This window comes from Tinamus guttatus, unplaced genomic scaffold (assembly GCF_059628265.1).
Source record: "Tinamus guttatus ecotype Peru unplaced genomic scaffold, ASM5962826v1 Tinamus_guttatus_pri_ptg000525l, whole genome shotgun sequence".
Taxonomy (NCBI): Eukaryota; Metazoa; Chordata; class Aves; order Tinamiformes; family Tinamidae; genus Tinamus; species Tinamus guttatus.
Genome location: NW_028289059.1, coordinates 1,187,633 through 1,207,872, shown reverse-complemented (window position 1 = coordinate 1,207,872; position 20,240 = coordinate 1,187,633). Strand labels below are relative to the sequence as shown.

At 38.0% G+C, this 20,240-nt stretch overlaps 1 protein-coding gene across 12 annotated transcripts in view; it reads left to right on the top strand.

The window, feature by feature from the left end:
* EPB41L2 (erythrocyte membrane protein band 4.1 like 2) overlaps nucleotides 1-20,240 on the top strand; it is a 92,719-nt gene that overhangs the window by 44,821 nt on the left and 27,658 nt on the right. For all 12 annotated transcript variants that reach the window (XM_088533877.1, XM_088533873.1, XM_088533876.1 and 9 more), the window contains 5 exons: nucleotides 7,983-8,087; nucleotides 12,564-12,606; nucleotides 16,744-16,819; nucleotides 17,993-18,211; nucleotides 19,231-19,318. In XM_088533877.1, the coding sequence (XP_088390003.1) occupies nucleotides 7,983-8,087; nucleotides 12,564-12,606; nucleotides 16,744-16,819; nucleotides 17,993-18,211; nucleotides 19,231-19,318 (531 nt within the window). The remainder of the gene's footprint in view (nucleotides 1-7,982; nucleotides 8,088-12,563; nucleotides 12,607-16,743; nucleotides 16,820-17,992; nucleotides 18,212-19,230; nucleotides 19,319-20,240) is intronic.

Here is a 20,240-nt window from a genome sequence, read left to right as displayed (position 1 = left end):
AAATGGAAAGCATCATTTGTATTGCTACTGCAATGTGCATTTCTGCCGTTGTGCTTCAGTATTGGATATGAAAACTTTCAGGTGCTTGGACAACATAAAAGCAATTGAAAAGCAAAAAATGCCCTGGTGAGTACTGAGGAGAAGTTGATTCTGTGTAGCAAGATTTCTGTCCTCAAGAGTTGGAAGCAGCAATATGAATATAGTACTCATCTCTAATCCCTGCAGGCTGGGGAAATCCTGTGACTCATAAGTTGCCAGTAGGTCAAGGAGGTGGGCTGCCAGTTTCACTCTCCTTTGTGCATTCTTACTGGCTTGTTTGCCCTGCAGTTGTGCATTCTGACATGCTAATGTTCACATCCTACTGCATCTTGCACACTCAGCCTCTGCCAACTCCTTCCACATGCAGTCAAATACTTTATATACATCAGAACCCCTTGTCTGTCCCTTCATCTCTTTCTTCCTCCTCTTATTTAGACTCTAGGCCCCAAAAGTCCCTGTCTCTTTGACTACCCCCAGAAATCATAGACTTGTAGGCAGAGTCATTTTGCTCATTTATTCCACCCTTTCACTAGTTACGTTTCCCTATTATTTGTAGTAAGCAAAGTTTTCTATAAGAACAAAAGCCAGAAATAAAGAGAGGGACAAAGTGGAAGACAGCAAATAATTCTGGAAACAACTTTCAAATATGTGAAGGACTAGAAGGTAACTGAGAGTAGGCTTTTGTCAGGCATAAGTTCCCCTTCATAGAATCATAGAATCGTAGAATGCTTAAAGTTGGAAGGGACCTCTAGAGGTCATCTACTCCAACCCCCCTGCACACGCAGGGTCACCCAGAGCACGTGGCACAGGACTGTGTCCAAGAGGGTTTTGAAGATCTCCAGAGAAGGAGACTCCACAACCTCTCTGGGCAGCCTGTTCCAGTGCTCTGTCACCCTCACTGTTAAGAAATTTTTCCTTAAGTTCCTGTGGAACTTTTGGTGCTTCAGTTTGTGGCCATTACCTCTAGTTCTGTCAGTGGCCACCAGTGAAAAGAGACCAGCACCATCCTCTGCACTCCCTCCCTTGAGGTACTTATAGACACTGATCAGGTCCCCTCTCAGCCTTCTCTTCTCCAGGCTGAACAGGCCCAGCTCCCTCAGCCTCTCCTCATAGGGCAGATGTTCCAGGCCCCTGATCATCCTTGTGACCCTGTGCTGGACTCTCTCCAGCAGCTCCACATCCCTCTTGTACTGTGGAGCCCAGAACTGGACACAATACTCCAGATGTGGCCTCACCAGGGCTGAGTAGAGGGGCAGGATCACCTCCCTCCTGAGAATCACTTTCCACACTAAGATGACTAGATTGGTAGATGAGGTGAGAGCAGGGGGTTTTACCTCAACTTCAGCTACAAAAAGCTAGGCTTTTGTTACTACTTCACATAATATCTTCATCAAAAAAGTAAGGCCTAGAAAAGTATACAGTGAGGTGGACTGAAAATTAGCTGAACTGTTGGACTCAGAGTTGTGTTCAGTGGCATGAAGTCCAGCTGGAGGCCAGTCACTAGTGCTTTCTCCCAGGGATTGAGGCCGAAGCTGTTAATAACCTGCACAGTTGCCGAGTCCAGCAAACCTTCAGCAAGTTTGCAGGTAATACAAAACAGGCAGCAGTGGTTGGTAGACCAGATAGTGCAGCTATGCAGAGGAACCTCAACAGACTGTAGAAATGAGCACAGAGGAATCTTATGAAATTCCACAAAGGATAATGGAAAGTTTAGACATAGTTCTTAATACTTTTTTGGACCAAACTCAAACATTACCTTGACAAAGAAATTAAGCTGTGTACTTCTGTGTCTGTCTGCTAGGAGTGTTCTGTAGCAGCATCTGTATCTGTAAATACTATGTTCCTTCATGGGCACAACTTGCTGCGAGGTCCTTTCGTCTTGATCTGTTTAATTCTCATTAAGTTTTCAACATAATTTGTTAGCATTTGAATACCAGTGTGATCACTTGAGCTTGAGTTTTGTTCTCCTTCCTTGTTTTTTCATTCTCATTGACATTGTCAATGCTTAGAGTCCTGGGGAAAAAGAAGCAGTAACAATACAGGTTTATACTGCAGTCAGTGGAAATAAGGATATTCTTTGAAGCCCTAACATCTCCCACCAAACAACTGATCTCATAACTCTTTCCGGTGTAGCTGAACAGAATACATCCAGGTTTTTCTTTCACAAGTGCCGATTCATTTTTGGAACCATGAGAAAACTGAACCAGATCTGTTGTTCACAAAGAATGTCTGCAGAAAAGCTGTGTTCCCAGTCTAATGGTTAGTATTGCTTGTCCTATGTCATCCTTTGGGGAAAAAAACATTATTTTGAATTTTGTTTTCTTTTTAGGGAAAATAAAAATCCAAAATGTTTCCCTTTCTTTCTTTTTCCCCTTTGAAACGAATGAGATCACTACCATTGATCCAGGAAGTACATTATATGAGAGGGGGGGGGGGCAAAAAAAAAAAACAAACACCTTAGGCCTTTTCATCAAGCCTATGGCTCTGACAAATACTCACCTTGCCTTCTTATTCTAGTTATGTTCCTTGTGCACCTGTATTTCATCCATATGCATCTAGTTAAAGCTTAGAAGTGAGGAGGTAATAGGGATCTGAGGAGTAATGCCCAGGTAGTTATATGTGACGTAGCATATAACAAGAAACATTTCAGAGTAAATTAAATCCTAATCTCTTCACCCTTACTTAAATATTCATATATTTCTGAAAGATAGTTCCTATGTGTGCCTTGCTTCTAATGTGTTATCTCCTTGTGTGTACCATAAAGAAGCTGAAAGAAGCTGCTTGGTTAAGGCAGACAACTTTAACCTTTTGAGAAAGTAGTCTTACATGTGTGACTGTGTAGAAAAATATCAAACAGAGGAAATCATTGTGCTTTTACTATGAGGTAGAGAAATCTCTGCAAATTAATCTGTAATTTAGTGCTCTTATTTCGTAGTTGAGAATTTTTCATCAAATGCTGCTGTTGGGGCTACATTCATACTGTCTTTGTTTCTTTGCCACTTTTTGTATATTGATAATAGTCTTTCTTTGTAGCAGGCCAGTGTTGTTTAACAAAGAAATTACTCTTTTGCTTGTTTTTGCATGCCTTTCCTGTTGCTCAGGGCATGCCTGTCATGGTAAATGTTTGGCTTCTTGCATAAAGCTCATTTTGGATATTTCTCTTTTTGAAAATTTCTTTATAAATCAATTTATCACATCAAAAAAGAATCTGTTTGTACTTTTGCCCTTGGGACTCTCTATTTTGACTTGATAGGTCTTTCTGACTGGTGTCAACTTGCCAGTTGGACCTGTGCATGTTGAGTCAATAATTTCTTTTCTGTAATACTGTTTAAGCAGATACTTTAGCCTTTTTTTAGTGATACTTTCCCTCTATTTATCCCTGTCTACTTTTACAGTTTTATTACCTTTTTCTTTTTCAAACAGAGGCAGATTTGAAGAACTTTCATTTCTTTGATATAGTTTCCCCTGACTTGCTACTGGTAAAGACAACACCTAAAGTGTATTTCCCTATCATCCAGAAAGGTCCATGACCTGTCAATATAATGAAGCTAAGCCTTGTGGCAAGCCAAATCTGTTCTTTAGTTCATTACAATTTTAAATTGCTAAACTGATGTTTTATCTTCCTTTTTTTTTTTTTTTAACTGTCCATTTTCTTCTAGGAGTTTTATTCCTAGGAAACTAGGAAAGTTTCATAAAGAATCAAAATAACCTCTGTTAAAGGGTTGTTTTTAAGGCTTTTAACTTAGAGTCTAAAATACAAATAATTTTTAGTTCCATTTTAACAAAATAAATTGTTTTTCTGCATCCTATAATTTAAAGAGAAAAATCCAAACCTGTTTAGGTGTAAGGAACTTTCTAAGAATATACTGTAATAATAATGTATGGAAGCATTATGCTAAAAGAGATGAGAAATTATCTGAAACTAGCAGTGAGAAGTAAGAGTTTTCACTCTTCTGGGATCATCTGAATGTTGCTCTTGATTTCTTGATTAAATTTGTGATTTATAGTAGAGGCTCTTTCCAGTTTTCCGCTTTTATATAATCGATGTTTAAGTAAAGATAGCACAGCTTTAATAAAATAAGTGATAACTATATGGCTACAGGTTATAAGCAAATAAAGATGCTCTTGAATTTGTTTTACTGCACTCAGCCATTAATCTAATCAAATATTTATAGTGAAAGGCATTTAGAGGATGCTGCGTGACTGTATCTTATGCACGTTTGAACAACTGAGATATATTGAAGTTGACATCAACATTTTATGGCTACAGTGTGCCAATCTAAGTAAAAATACCTTTTTACTTAGAACAGCTCATTTTTTGAAAAAAACCTCAATTAAGGAAAGTGTGCCTGAGCTTGCTAAGAAAAATGCTTAAATAATTGTAGTTGAGTTTTTATTTGCAAATCTTAATTTTCTCACTTCTCAAATGTACAGACTAGTGTCTGAATGAAACTAAGTGCTATGGCTTTGCAGGGGAATTGAGGGGAACATTTCATCTGACACATTTTAAGCATAGTTCCAGATTGAGCAGACACCACTAAAATTAACATCTGTGTGTAGTCAGCTTGAAGCCAAAAGAGATGCTGGTTTGTGCTGAGATAAAACATGACTGCACCTTTCAGGATTATCTCCTTGATTATTGTAATCCTTATCTGTGTATCTGTAGATGGTGACCCTTTTATAGCAAAAGGGGTCCATGATATCCCATTTTAATTTCCAGTCGGATGGAAATCTTCCATTCTGTGATCCTGCTGCAGTTGGTTGGCCCTGCAGAGGAGAAGGTCAGGCTGGAAACCTGGGTATACCTATTTCGAAGTGACTGTATTACAAGGAGACATCCGTTAGTCTGAACACGGGCTTAAACAGGGCAGTGGAACATTTCATCTTTCTGTGTTCTCCTTAAAGAGAAAGCTACTTCGGGGGCAAAACAGAATAATACTGCTCTGAATCCTGCATTGTTTTAAACTACAGGCTGCACTAGTTAGTCCTACCATCTTAGCCTCTTAGTACTTTCTTGGTAACAATGTAGGGGCTTGTTTCAAAAAGGGACAATGTAGGAGATTTCCCTTCTGCGGCCATTACAGCATTAGAAAGGAGATTTCCATGATTTTGATGCCACCTTTGCTGGGCTGTGATCAGGGGAAGCAAAAGCTATGTAGTGCGAAAAGGAGGAAAGGGAACATTAAGATAGAGGAAAAATATTTGAGGAAGTTGGGTGTGAGGAAGTAGAAGCAAATGCAAAGTAAGAGAAGAAGGAAGAGAGAGAAAGTGGGGAAGAGATGGAAATAAAAGTAAATTGAGTCTTTGACTTCAGTAAGGAAATTCTTTAGATTTTGATCCTAACTGCTGCTGTTCTGATGTTGCTATTGAACCATTGTGAACTTGGGTGTGTACTTGGGTACAGATTACTCAATGCAAGTGTGTTATGTCTGAGCTTTTCATTAGGCCTGCTGATCAACATAGTTAGAAGTCATCGTGTCTTCACAATGCATCAAGCCATCAAGATGCAATTGGTTGTTGTCAGCATCCAGTTCCTGTGATGACCCAGTTACTCCCTAATATTAGAAAAGATAATGTATGTATTGTCATAATATTATACTCAAAATGTTTTTGACTTAATTCTGGCCACTCTGGGTTTACATATATTAAAGACTTGGGTATTGTCTGTAAGTGCTTATATTATGTGTTCTTTGGATAGCCTTTTTTTTTTTTTAACCCTTTTTTTAACCCATAATGAGCAAGTGACTTCAGAGATGGAATTAATGATAGCGTATGCTATTTCTGCAGTAATTGGTAGATTGCCTTCATTGAAATGTGTTTATCTGGACTATGCTTTTGATAGTTATGGTTGCTGACACATGCAGTGATTTATGGAGGAAAGGTTATATATACTATATGCAAGCAAGCAGGCTACAATTCTTGAAAACTTCTCTTATGTTTAATTCCCATTTCATCTTAGCTCTTCTCTAAATAGCTGATTTCCTCAACTGAAGTTGAGGAGACACATTGGTTACTTAACCTGCTGGGGAAATGGTGACCTGTCTCTGAAGATTCAAATTCCAGAGAAAGTTCCAGTAACGTTCTGTGATGCTTAGGCTGCTGAAGGTGTTTGCTTTGTAACCGTGTCTCCTGAGAATTTCGCTCCGTGGTTCCAAATCGATGTCCGCCGATGGGCGCAGCCCGTCAGCGCGCGCGGCGGGCCGGGCCCGCGCAGTTACCCCGCTGTGCCGGGGCCTGCACACAGGCTGCTGGGGCGGCTCCCGCGCGTCGCGGCCGCGCTTGGCATCCCCCGGCATCTGCAGGGTCAGCAAACACAGAAATTCTTGTGAGCCGCCAGGCTCCCAGAAATGCCCGCTTGTCGCCTCATTGATAAATGCCACGAATAGCAGCAGCGGCAGCATGTAGGACTCGGCTCAAGAGGCGAGGCGACGTGCCGTTCGTGTTCCAGCAAGCGGCTGCATTTTCACCCTGCAGAGAAATTCCAGCCCTCCCCAGCCCTGATTATACACTGCGAGCTGCCTGGTCCAAAACTGCTCATCTTTTGCCAGCTGCCACCACCAGTGCAACAAATCCTTTCCCCAAATCTGGCACTCAGAAATAGCATGTTGGCCTGCTTTTAATTACCAGCAATAGGAAGAGATGGGATAACCTTATTTACATTACCAGTTTCTGGTGCAGGAAAGGCAGGTAAAACTTCAGGATTAATTGCCATTTGCTGAGGCTGTTGTACCTGCGAGCTACAGAAGCAGCTGGTTGAGGAGTGTCTGTCTTTCATTGCTGCTATAAAGCAGCTGACTGTACTGTTGAAATGAACATCAAACAAACCTGTGATCTCTCTTTTCTGTTGTTATTTTTTTTGCTTCTCTTTTTCCCTCCATTTGTGGAGGGAATGACTCCATTAATGACTACTACAGAAATTATTTTTAGGCAGACTAAACTTCCGTAAAACATGTTTTTATCTTGGAGTACCTGACGAGTGGCTTAGTTGCTTTGAGAGATCACACGGTTATATATGGGAAAAGGCAAAGCGACTTTGTCTTCATTCTTTCTACCCGTCAAAATCTCTGCAGTATTGAGTGTTAGGCAGAAGTTATTCACGTTCATTAAAAGAAACGTGTGTGTTGGGGGGAGGGGCTTAACTTTTTGGTTTGATGTGATCTGTCTTATTTTCTTTTTTGACTCAAAGATAATCAGTAGGAGGAAATGTGACAGTTCTCAGCTGCATAGTGCTTTAGCTAGGGCAGTTCGTTTTCCAGACTCCGACATCTCCTCACTCTTGTTGCTGTACTTACTCTTTTGGTTTGTCAAAGACAGTGTAGTGGAAAAACATAGCTTTCCATGCTGCGTTTGAGCAGTTTGACTGTAAGAATTGACATCAACTCATATTATCATGATCATTTTTCCTGTCAGGATCCTTTTAGCAGTTCTTCTGCAGGCAGGCAAAGATCCCTTTTTTTTTTTTTTTTCTATAAATGTTTATGCATGAATAGGATGAGATAAAAGGAAATTGAGATAAATTGAGATAAAAACAATACAACTTTTTACATTTATGATAACTTAAAAAGCAGCTTTGAAGCGTGTTCCTGCATGTGCAATTTAGTGAGTTTCTTGCCACTTCAGTTGTGTAAAAATGGTGCAGAATTTTACCTATCCATTCAAGTCGGATTTTGATAAATTTTTACCCCCCTAAAAATTATCTTTGTCATGAATATATATACATATATTTATATATATGTTTATAAGAGAGATAGAACACACGAGCACTGACAAATGCTATATATATAAATATCACTCAAAATATTATTAGCAGTGTATCATAACAAAGCTTTATAATGTCTTATTAATATTTTAAAAATTACTATTCTCCAATTACAGCAATCTGTTTTGTCAGCTGAATGTGTACATAAAACTAAACACTTACTAACAGTAATTTCGTTTTTCAGAAAAGATCAAAAGGCCAGGTGCTGTTCGAAAAAGTATGTGAGCATCTCAATTTACTGGAAAAAGACTATTTTGGACTGGTGTTCTATGAGAATTCGGATCAGAAGGTAAGTCTGTGGAGTTCTTGTTGGGTTTTGTTGTTGTTGTTTTGCGTATTCTTATGTGCTGCTCGTGATCAATTAAGGAGGCTGCGTTAAATGTATGCTGTGAAAAACTGTTTGATTAAATCGTCCCAAAATGGCAGTGACGGTCTGTTGTAAGCTTGCAATGTATTGGATACTGACATCTATGAAAAGATATGTAACAATGTGCTCATTTGTTGCTTTAAAGCAGAAGGATATCTGCTACCTGACTTTGCAGTAGTTTCCCAGCTTGTCTCAAGTATGAAAATACTGGCATCCTGTAAAGATGAGACAAGAGTTAGCTCATCACGGGCATTGAAGGTTTCCTTTAGAAAGACTTGGTTTAAAAGAGGTGTTTTGATATGACTATATTCAACTAAGACTTTAAATACATCTTGTTAGTATACTCTTCTTGCTATGGCTTACAAAGAGGATTGTCAAGCACACCTAGATTGCTGAGATGAGAAAAATCCTGAAGCCAGTTAATTGCATTCATTCAATTGCATTCAATTACTAGAACTAATTTAACTTGCAAATTGAAATGAAAAAAAAAAGTAATATTTTAATTTTAAAATCTCTGTTGTTGTGATAGGAAACGTCATTGCATGAGTACTGTACTTGATATAGAAGGCTTTGTGTTTTTTTTCAGGCTTCAACTTTTAAAAGCAGAGCAGGAAAGTCTGGACCAATATAAATTATGTCTTTCCGATTCAGGCTTCCTAAGAAACTCAAGTAAACCAGTGGGTTTCTTCAATCTTTAATTGACGGGAGAGGGGGGGTGTTTGGGGGAACCTCTATCCCTACTTTGGACATGTAATTTGGAAAGAGATTGATTATCAAGGCTAAATTATTAAACTATTATGTTCCTTGGAACATTCACTCCGATTTCCTTCTTAATGTGAGAAGGAAAAGGAAGGAGAGGTCAGTTGTGGATTGGAGAAGGGAGGTACTTTAAATTCGGAAATTCAGGTAATTTTGTTCTCCGAATGCGCAGTGTTTTGTGCTTGTTAAGCAGGGGTTGTCTGTTTGCCAGTTGATCAAGATGAATGAGCTTTTCATTTTAAATTGATTTCCAAAGCTATTAGGACATTACTTGTTTTGTGCCACTGACAGAGATTTTACAAATTTAGATATATCAACAAGATGATAACAGCTGTATTTTTATTAGTGTTTTTTCTTATCCTTCCCTGAAGGCCAGTTGTCGTATTCTTGCCCTTTGCTCAGTAACTAGCAAACTATATTTGATACCCAGCAGCATCAGCCCATGAGAGATGTACTCAAGTTTTAAGACTCTATTTGTGTCTAAGCTACCATGCAGCACATTGACTGTGTTGATAAAACCGATGAGAGAGATAAGAGGGGGGAAAAAAAGAGTTGGCAGAATTCTAAGTCAGGTGCAAAAAGGCGAGGAAGGCAAGGTTGTAGTACAACTTGAAGTCAGGAATTGAAGGAAGCAAAAAAAAAGACAATTTGGGAGCTTTATGGATTTTTTTTTTAATAGATAAGCAATTCTTAGGGACTTCTCAGAGCTTGACAGATGCTTAGGGACACTGACCAATTGTCATTTGCCTTTACTTAATCCCAGTGCGTCCATGGGCCATCTGCAACCAGTTTTCTGATTTCCTACTGTGATGATTAGTACAATAGATAGAATACAAGTAAAATTGTTAAAGCAAAATATAAAATTAAGGAGTTTTCAAGTCATCTTTCGGATGGTTTTGCTAAAGCTGTTTGCGAAAGATAGTTTTGTTCCTTCTTGTAAATGCTTAAAACTTCATTATTGTACAGTATTAAAAGAAATCTAAGGATCACGGAGTGACAGAAAAGTAGGAAAAGAGTAAGCTAGAAGAAAAAGATCTTGCTAATATAAACCATTTGAAGTTATACCTCTTTGTTATGGATTTGTGAGGGATAAGTTGGTTTCAGCAGTTCCTGCCAAAAAAAGTTTATAGCCTTGAAATTTTCTCCTCTCATTCACCTTTTTGTATTAAGCTTAATTGAATTGTTTTTCATATTAGCAGCAGTTTTGTAATGCATTTTTATGCTGTGTCTGTTACCTTCCCAGATAAAAATACCACAAATCTTTGATGTTTAGCAAATCTTTGATGTTGGTGCTGAGTGCTGATGAATAATACCACTTTTTTTTTTCTCCTCCTTCTTGTGCACTAATTCTAGCCATCTGTTGATGAGCCAGCTTTAAACAAGTAATTTTTGCCTCTGTAAAGGTGGCAGAGGGAGGAGAGGACAAATCGCTAAAGTTCTTAAATGGTTCATTCCCACTGCACTTGGTCTGTAGAAGCACTGGAAAGCTTGTGCTCTAAGCTCAAGCTTAGTTGGAAATACTGTTACAAGTTAGAAACACAGAAATCAGCTGTATAATTTCTGTAAAGGAAGGATTATTCTTATTTTGCAGCATCTTCTGCCTTGTATGTTATTTTGTCCTATTTGTGTCAAAACCACATATCCTAGTTTTCATAGCTATGCCGTGCTATATTTTATACTTATATATCCCTATTCCTTTTTTTTAAAAAAAAATATTTTAATATCTGAAATGCAAAGTTTTAAAGTATTTCTAGTTTTCTTGGTAATTGAATGAGCTTTGTAACCATGGCTTTCTAACTGGAAATCTAGGACAATTCTATTGCTGAAATGCAGCTCAGCTAAAATTGTTTGAAGACTTTTGTTGACTTCCAAGGCCTCTCAGTGTCAACGGTCTTCCAACAGATAGTTTTCCTATGTTTCCTTTAAACAATACCCAGATTTTTTTTTTTGAGAGATTTTTTTTATCCCTTCTTATGTAATGAAGTTATGACTGAGTAACTCTGAAAGAATTGTAATAACTATGAAATGTAGAAGCTGCTGGCTTTTTAATGAAAAAAAAAAAAAAGAAATTATCCTTACATTTTTAGTTACATGTATAAATAAATTTTTAGCTTTCTTTGTAAATAGTACTTATCTAATGTCGGCAGGCTGCATTAGTGACAAAATTGACTTGGATCAAAATCTTTTGCAACAGGGAGCTTAGTATGTGGAGCCATCGCAATAAAGCACCAGCAGAGATGATCTTTACCAGCAGAAATGATCAATGTGAAGGATTTGCACTGAGGCAAAACTATTAAATAGCTACGTGTTCTCCTAACACATACAGGCCCATAGAACTGCATCATAGCATGTTTTTCTTTAAATTAATTTAACTTTGTGTGGAGAGGACTCTCAAGGACACCATGTTGGAGAAGAGTTGTCCAAGGCAGTGTCTGGCACCACGGAGTGAGAAGCCAGGCCCCGTATAAAGGAACCAGCTATTTCCCAAGGCAAGAGACGTATCCTTAGGAGGTTCCCTTTTGGCAGGGTTTGTGCTGGCACTGAGGTGCCCTCTGGCAGTGAAGCTGCTGCTGTGTGCAGTGCCTGGTGGAACTGCAAGCGCAGCAGTTGCTTGCTGGCGCTTCCCTGCCGCGTACTTCTCTCCTTCAGTTGCAGCTTGCGAGCAGCGCTCACTGTGCGTGTGCTCCATGGGTATGGTGGTGTGTGTGTGTGTGTGTCTGCCTGCTGGAAATAAATGGATAAACAGGCCTAAGTTTTCCATAACTGCAGTTGAAAGGCCTATATTTCTAGTCTTTTACCCAGTCTTTTCAATAACATTTGTAGATAAAAGTAAACAACTTAACCTGAATTACTGGTGAATACATCTTGCTGATTTCTCTGTCTCATTTTCCAAAGTGATATTTTGGGTGATCAGTAACAGTATAAAAAGTGATTCTTCAACTGAAATGCTGTGAGCTACTTACTTTGCTCTAGCTTGTACAACATTATTTTTGGTGTTACAAGAACAACAAATATTGGAAAAAAAGACAACTTTATTTGCCTAACAAACACTTCTTAATAACTTAAGAAAACTCTTAAGTAGAGCTGAGCACCTGGATTTGAACCTTGCCTATGCATCAGTGCTGAAATCATACTTGTGCAGAGAGAGTTTCACCTGGTGGATATTCAAAAAAAATTAAAAACTAATAATTTTAAAAAACTTTATTTTTTCTAATCCCCTTTGAGTGTTATCAGAACTAAAATGGATGTACAAATGAGGGAAGAAGTATGTTTTTGGACATCAAAAGAAATCTCATTGTCAGTAACTTCAGAGATTAGTTAGCTATTCCTGGAAATGGCCACTTATATTAATGAAAGGAGAAATCAGTAAAATGAGAAAATGCCATCCAACTATTCAATTTTCAGTATTGTGCAGTGTAGTCTAAGATAATAGGACGACCGAGAACGTAGTTTGTTATGCGCCCGTGGAGGCAGACCCACTAGCAAATCGCATGTTTAATTTCAGGATTTCCTAGGATGTTTTAAAGCAGAACAGGTCTAAGCTGTGGAACAATCTAAGGTTTAACTGAGAAGTAAGCAATTACATAACTGTCTTCAGCCTGAAATGGTTTTAATATATATATATTTTTTTTTTTCCAGAACTGGCTAGATCCTTCAAAGGAAATTAAGAGGCAAATTCGAAGTAAGTATTTCTGAATTGAGATATTATATGTCTTTATTTTTGCATGGAAATAGTTTTTCCTAAAGTTAGTAGCCCAGCTGATGACTAAACTGTATACTTATGTAATAGAAAAGGGGCGCGTTGTTCCTTTTTCATTAAGAAATGGGTTACCAAAGGAGTGAAAACAGGAGGCTTGCCTTGCTGCTGGATTCGCTTCAGCTGTTGAGGGGATGAAGAGAATCTGATTCAATGAAAAGTGGATTGGAGAGGATATAGTAGTGCAGGAGTTAAAGCAGCTTGTGGCAAATCCAGAGATCTAAGCTCTAACCTTGCTCCTCATCAACTCTGAAGACTGTTCAGAGGGACTCCTCTCTACATCTTGATTTTCAGTGGGCATTTAGAATGATATCTTACAGTGACATTTGCATTGGTATTTTTATGCGCATTTCAAGCTGCTCGTGAAGTTTAAAACATGAAGCTGCTGCTTCTACTACTATGTTCCTTTCCCCCCATTCCTATCTTCATTCAGAAATTGACAGTATTAATTTACTTGATGAATTGAAAGAACATGAATTATATTTCAAAAGAGGCTGTGGAGTCTCCCTCTCTGGAGATCTTCCAAACCCGCTTGGACGCAGTCCTGTGCCATGTCCTCTAGGTGACCCTGCACGTGCAGGGGGGTTGGACTAGATGATCTCTAGAGGTCCCTTCCAACCTTGAGCATTCTGTGATTCTGTGATTTGTACCAGAGTGCTGACAAACCAGAGCCTCATGCGATAATAGGACCTACACAGCCAGCAACTCAGGGAGACCTAGAGGTGTCATGGAACTTTGCCTTTTTGCGTCCTAAAATATATTCTACCATACTGGCTAGCCACTAGACTGCCCAGGAAAGAGAACGATATGGAAGGCTATTGATATAATTAAGTATGTATATTTTCAAATAGCAAACAGCACCAAATGGTGATAAATTCATAAACAGGATCATGAGAGACAGGATACCATGATCTGAGAATTTTGTAGCTCTATGTGCTAAGAGAAGAGTTGTGCTATAGAAATTCCTATATCTCCACTAACGATAAAAAAGGATTTTGCAATGTGCTGATGGCTGAGTTTGAGCTGAATCTTCTCAGTGTGGTAGAACGATGGCCAGACTCTGCGTTTTAAAGTTTTGACAGGATGGTTTTGGATATGGATATTCCTTATGTCATTTATTTTCTTAAAGGTGATTCAAGCAAAATTTTAGAAGTAGTAGTTTTATTAATTTTGAGGGGAAGTTTTACATCTCTTTGTGTACAGTTTATCTGTCTTAGTCACACAGTACTCTAGAAATGTTAGCTGAGACACAGCAGTATCATGAGTAAATGGCACAGAAGGCATTTACTGGAATAAAAAAACCACTGGTTTCCCAGTTTGAATGTGATGAATCATGTTAATTGTATGCTGTTGGTTGGTTATATTGCATTCTTCTATAAGAATGTGCCTAAAGTTGCCTCAGAAGCATTTTTGAGGTAACAAGCTGACCATAAAATGTTTGACATTTCTCTGTGTTAAGCTTCAAAACAAAAAGCATTATCTGGGACAGAATGTTAAATACCACTTTAAATATCAAATCTGTGGAGTTTGTTTTTTGGCCAATTCAAAGCACCAGTGTAATAGTGTGCATTATTACACCAAGACAAATATTTTTTGTATGTCTCTGCTGCATAGCTATAAAAATAATTTAAAAAAGGCATAAAAATGGTCTGTACACAAACAGTGTGATGTACTTGCTAGTCTATTTTCAGAGGATAAATGTGCTTTCAGTAATCAGGTAAAATATAAGTCTACCAACTGTCCAGAGATTAAGTAGAAAGTCAACTACAACATTTTATCTATGGATTAGTTATAGGATTTAGTATGAGTGGACATCTGAAATTTTCAGTCTTTAGATTTGAGGATTTATGTTCTTTTCAGCTTTTCGCAGAGGATATAGATTTTTGGTCAGGGTGCAGGTTGCCTGGTTACTGTGCTTTCTGAAGAGTAACTGTAGAAAAGGTGAGAAGAAACAGAAATCGGTTAAGTAGCAGTTAGCCTGAGGCTAGTTTAACTGTAACTTAGACCAGGAAAAATGCTTCACAGCGTTCAGGAAAACGTTGTTAATACAGGTTAGTATCACTGCGGAAGGACTGGTCACTCATCTTTCATTCCCTCACCCCCCACTTTTTATGACAACTCTTCCTAAGCACTCTTTACATGGATGCTTTTCATCCTGATTATTTTTCTCTATCAGTTTGGTTTACACAGGGCTAGCAGAATTCATTAAATAAGACTAGTTCCCTTAAATGATGAAAGTGGGTTAATGAATTATAGCTTTAATTCTGTTTTTTTCGTGTGTGTTTTTGGGGTTTTTTTCATGCTATATGTATTAGATGTTACTAGATGTACTTTTTCAGGGTATTTTGGTCTAATTCTGTCTTGTGGTATATTAGATTATGCAATGAGGCAAATCATATCCAGTGACTATTTGTACACTGGATAAATGAGGCTTTCTCTGTTAAGGAGTCCTGCCTTACATTCTACAGAAAGCGACTGTCGTTCTAATAAACTACTAGCAGGCCTGCGAAGATGCACTGAAATCCTCAGCTCTCAAAAGAGAAGAGGAGCTGTGCGGGCGGTAGAAAAATGAAAAGCTCACATTTAAACAGAATTTTGTGGGAATTAAAATGCTGCAATGAATACTTGAATCTGAAAATATGAACTTTTGAATTTTGCATCAGAAATTTTTATTGAGATAAAGGACTTTTTCACCTTTAACAGCTTTGGACTTTTAAAATAGTTTTGTAAAAAATAAAATCATTTCAGCACTCTTATCTAGCAAAATCTTGGAATTGGAACAGTTGATTTTTTTGTCAAAATGCACATTTTTCAAAGCATGACTTCTTCTGTGTGCAAAACAGTTTTTTATAACTCTATTGAGTGTTAAATGTCCATCACTTAACAAGCTTTATAAAATGATTCTCCTTTCTTAATAGAAGGTTATTCTCAGGAAGACTTTTCATTGAATATTCATTTGCATTAGGAAAAAGGGAGAGACAATAAAGCATATTAATTGTTTTGATAATGTAATATGATTTCTTATCTGTCTTTGCTATTTTTGGCTGAACAACACTGTAGTGTAATATTTGTTTGGCAAGATATGGAAAAACTTAACCGTATTTGCTTTGAAGTAGCATGTAAAAACAAACCATTAAATAACTTTATTTCCTACTTTAGGTTTTTCTATTATGTATGTATCCCAACCTTGTAATAAATCTATTTGGATTTGGAAATTTTTATATTTGCCAAGTTGTTGGTACTTTCCAGTGATATATTCTCTCATGCATAAAATTACAATGCTGGAAAAAGTAACATTCTAAGAACTGATTTTGATTATTTATGAGTTTTTTTTTTTTTAAGATTTGAGGGCTAATTTAAAACTAGAAATATGACTAAAGGCAGCATTTTGTGCTTTGTCAAATTGTTATTCTGGTTTTAAGCATGCTTTTACTGAAAAGGTACAGGTGCTGCTAATAATTTCAAAACATGAGAATAAAAGCAAGTTTAAAGTGCAGTTACTGTTAAAACTGCTTTAGGAAAAAATATGGTTTTAATATCCAGGAAAAAAAAAGAACAACTTTGCTAAACGTTCTGTGTAAATACAAATAGTTTGCTACTATAAGTTTTCCCCTGTATGCGATACATTCCACTCGTACATCTAATGTTCACATTTGTACAGTACTTTCAGCTTCTCTCGGTTTAAACAGGATGGGAACATGAGTGCTTTGGAAATCACTGCAAACTCATTGCACACAGTTATTTGTAGCTGAACACAGAATGCCTCAAAGGTCTTAAAATAGTAGTGGTAAATGGTGGTTTTCAAATTAAACACTTTTGATATTTATGTAACTTAATGTGAATAAAGCATAAGAAATTTTGTTTTAAGATTCTAATCCTTTGCTGTAGGAGCTACTGGGTAGTGATGAAGATAATAGATATTTCTTTTTGCAGTTTATTAATAAGAAAAAATTTATTTAGCAGTTCAGTGATTAATGAATGAAACTACCTAACAGTTTTTGGCAAGGTTCTTTCTTTGTTTAAGCTTGTTTGGAATAACAATCAGGCTTTCTCCATGTTTAGGTTTACCTTGGCTATTCACCTTTAATGTGAAGTTTTATCCTCCTGATCCTTCACAGCTGACTGAAGACATCACCAGGTTTGCACAGTTCATGACTTAAATACTGTGATTTTTTGATGGCCTCTGAATGGCAGAACTTTTCCGGAGGGGTAAAGTGCTGGGGAATCTGTATGCAGTGGCACGTGGAAATATTACTGTAGAATACTTACAGACGTCAAATACTTTTTGGAATGGGGAGATGAGGAGAGCCATGGCATAAAAGGCATCTTGAGATAGCAGAAATTAATTCATTTAGAATGGAAGGCCTTTGCCAACCTCATCAGAAGTGACCTGGATAAGCCTATTCTGTGAGTGGTTAAGAGTGAATTTGAATAGGGCTTTTTCAAGGGCTGAAGCTGTGGTGGCAACTGCTGCTGGGTACAAGAAAGTGATTGTGGACAACTGCAAAGGGAGTCAACACAAATCACTAAAGACAAACTGAAAAATTGTAGGAAGAAAGCATAGAAAGAGGAATTTAATAAGTTGGGAGGTGATTTCAGGGGGAAGGAAGACAGACAAGGTAGGGTAAGAATGATCATAGTGAAAGAAACTAGTGGTGTATTGTGGGCTGCTCGTTTATTATATAGCAGTCATATGCTATATATTAAAGGTATGTGTGCGGAGGTTCGTTTTTTAAGAGCAAAACTTAAAAGGCCCAAGATAATTTAGTAGTTTTCTATGCCTGGCTGTTGGAAACAGTGTACTACATAAGTACTAAATAGATCCTTAAAACACAGCAAAACATGAAAAAAAAATCAACTTTAGTTTTTCACTGATGTCTACTGAGAACTTGTCAACACTTCAAAAGTACTCTTCTAGAACTAATATAACCAATGAGCGGAGTGTACAGAATTGAGTCTTTCCATTTTTTTCAAGATTATGGAAAATTCAACAGGCAGTTTTGGTTCAGAATTAGCAGTGAGTTTGGTTTGATAGCTGTGGGTTTTTTTTGTTGGCACTGGAAATCAAAATTATTCTTTTTCAGATTATTTATGAAAATAATGCTAACAATGTGAAGTCAATCTACTATGCAGTAATAGTGCTCAAAAATAGAATCAGGTGTAATGAGTTATTAATGCTTTCACTTCACAAAGTCCGTTTATGAGACCACATATATGTAAAGAAACTCTGCCATCTTTCCTATAAATCTTGCCATGGGTAACTCTATCTCTGTTCTTGTTTTCGTTTGTTCCCTCTTCCTTCATCTTGCAGATATTTCTTGTGCCTACAGCTTCGCCAGGATATCGCTTCGGGGCGACTGCCCTGTTCTTTTGTGACTCACGCCCTCCTTGGGTCATACACCGTGCAAGCTGAACTGGGGGATCACGACCCAGAGGAGCACCGTGGTGATTATATCAGTGAATTCCAATTTGCACCCAATCAAACTCAAGAAATGGAAGAAAAAGTTGTTGAGCTACACAAAACACACAGGTGTGCAAGATATAGTGGGAATAAAATAAATTGTCATGCTGTGTCACATTTATGTCCTTTCACTGAATCATGGAATGGTTGAGGTTGGAAGACACCTTGGATAACCTAGGCCAAGCCACCTACGTAGGCAGGGTCATGTAGAATGCGTTGCCCAAGACCCTACCCAAAGAACTTTTGAATTTCTGTAAGGATGGAGACTTTAAAGCCTCGCTAGGCAACCTGTTCCAGTGTTCAGTCACCTCCACAGTGTAAGATAGTGTTTTCTCACTTTCAGGCAGACCTTCCTTGTCTTCATTTGTGCCCATTACCTCTCATCCTGTCACTGGGCTCCACTGAGAAGAATCTGTCTCCACCCACCCACCAAATCCTTATACGCATTGATAAGATACCCCCTCAATCTTCTCCTCTTCAAGTTGAACAGTCCCAGCTCTCTCAGCCTTTGCTCATATAAAAGATATTCCAGTCCCTTCATCTCAACAGCCCTTTGCTGGAGCAACGTGTGTGTTTCGCACTGGGGAGCTCATAACTAGACCCAGCACTCCAAATGCAGCCTCTCCAGGGCTGAATAAAAGGGGAGGTTTACTTCACCTGCTGGCAGTGCTCTTCAGGCAACCCAGATACCCCGATCTTCTTGGTACTGTGGCCCACTGAGAGCTCATGGTCAACTTGTCCACCAGGACCACAGGGTCCTGTCCAGCAGGTCCGCCCCAGCCTCTACAGATACTTGGGGTTACTACGTGGTGCAGAAACATGCGCTTTGTAAATTTCTCTTAAGAGTAGTGCAAAACTACTAAAATTAAGTTTATTATTGCTTTGGAATTCTTCTACCAAGTATCTACAGCCTCTTTCATGTGTGTGGTGTTGTTAGGAAGGAAGGAACAAACCCTCTTTAGGGAAACAAGGCTTTTGCTGCCTTCTCAACAGAAGTTTTTCTCCATGGCTGAATATCACGTTTTCACTGAGTTCTATGATGCACGGTTATTTTGCCTATTAACTGAAGGTTTATTCAATGGTTTTAGGGGCTTGTCTCCAGCACAGGCAGATTCTCAGTTCCTAGAAAACGCCAAGAGACTCTCCATGTATGGAGTGGATTTACATCATGCCAAGGTATTGAAATTTCATTTGTTTGCTTTGGGAGAAGACATACTTACTATCAAAGACGTAGTCTGTACAATTACTTTATTGAAAATTTTCATTCCCTTAATTCTTAGCTATAAGCCTTTTATCTTTTGATCATAATAATTATTCAGTTTACAGATCTGGCATTCCTAGGATTATTTTCAGTCTAGATTTGTTAAATGCATAGTTATACACAACCTGGAAAGGGTATTTTATTCATAAGCATATCTAAATTTAAGTGTCAGTTTTTTTTCTTGCCAAGGAGACTTGGGGACACAAAGTAAAGCCTAAAAGAATCAGTGATTATTTTTGTAATATCATGACTGTTTAAAAAAAGGGGAGAAGGAAGGGGTAGAAACTGGACCTTTCCATCTTTGAGGTGGAATCAAAAGGGGATTTTTTTTTCCCTATTTTAGGGTTTTTTTTTTTCTATTTAAAAAAATAAAAATTAACCAAACTCCCCCAGCCTCTCCTACACATGCAGAGACTTAAGTCATTAGGAAAATTCATGCATGGTAAGAATATCAGTCCTATATTTAAAAAAGAAGAAAAGTCTTCTAAATACTGGAGAACTTGTTTTGTTCTGCCAGGTGTACTAATATGGACTTCTCCTTGTGTTCCCTAGAAATATTTGAAGGAAATATACTTCTGTCCATGTACATTAAATATGTCTGTAATATTTATTCATATTCTAATCCAAGTGCAGTGTGGCACTTCGTGTGAAGTGCTCTAAGGAGCTCTCACTTTCAGAGGGTTTTGGAACTTTGCTTTGTCATAGTGAAGTAGTTGCAAGAGTTTGTATGGCCAGGACCTGTTTGCAGCTGCTGGAGATCTGCTAGTGAGGCTGCTTTTTAATGACAGTACAACATGAGCACTTCATATGGTTGGTGTGTGGCTTGGGAGGACATGG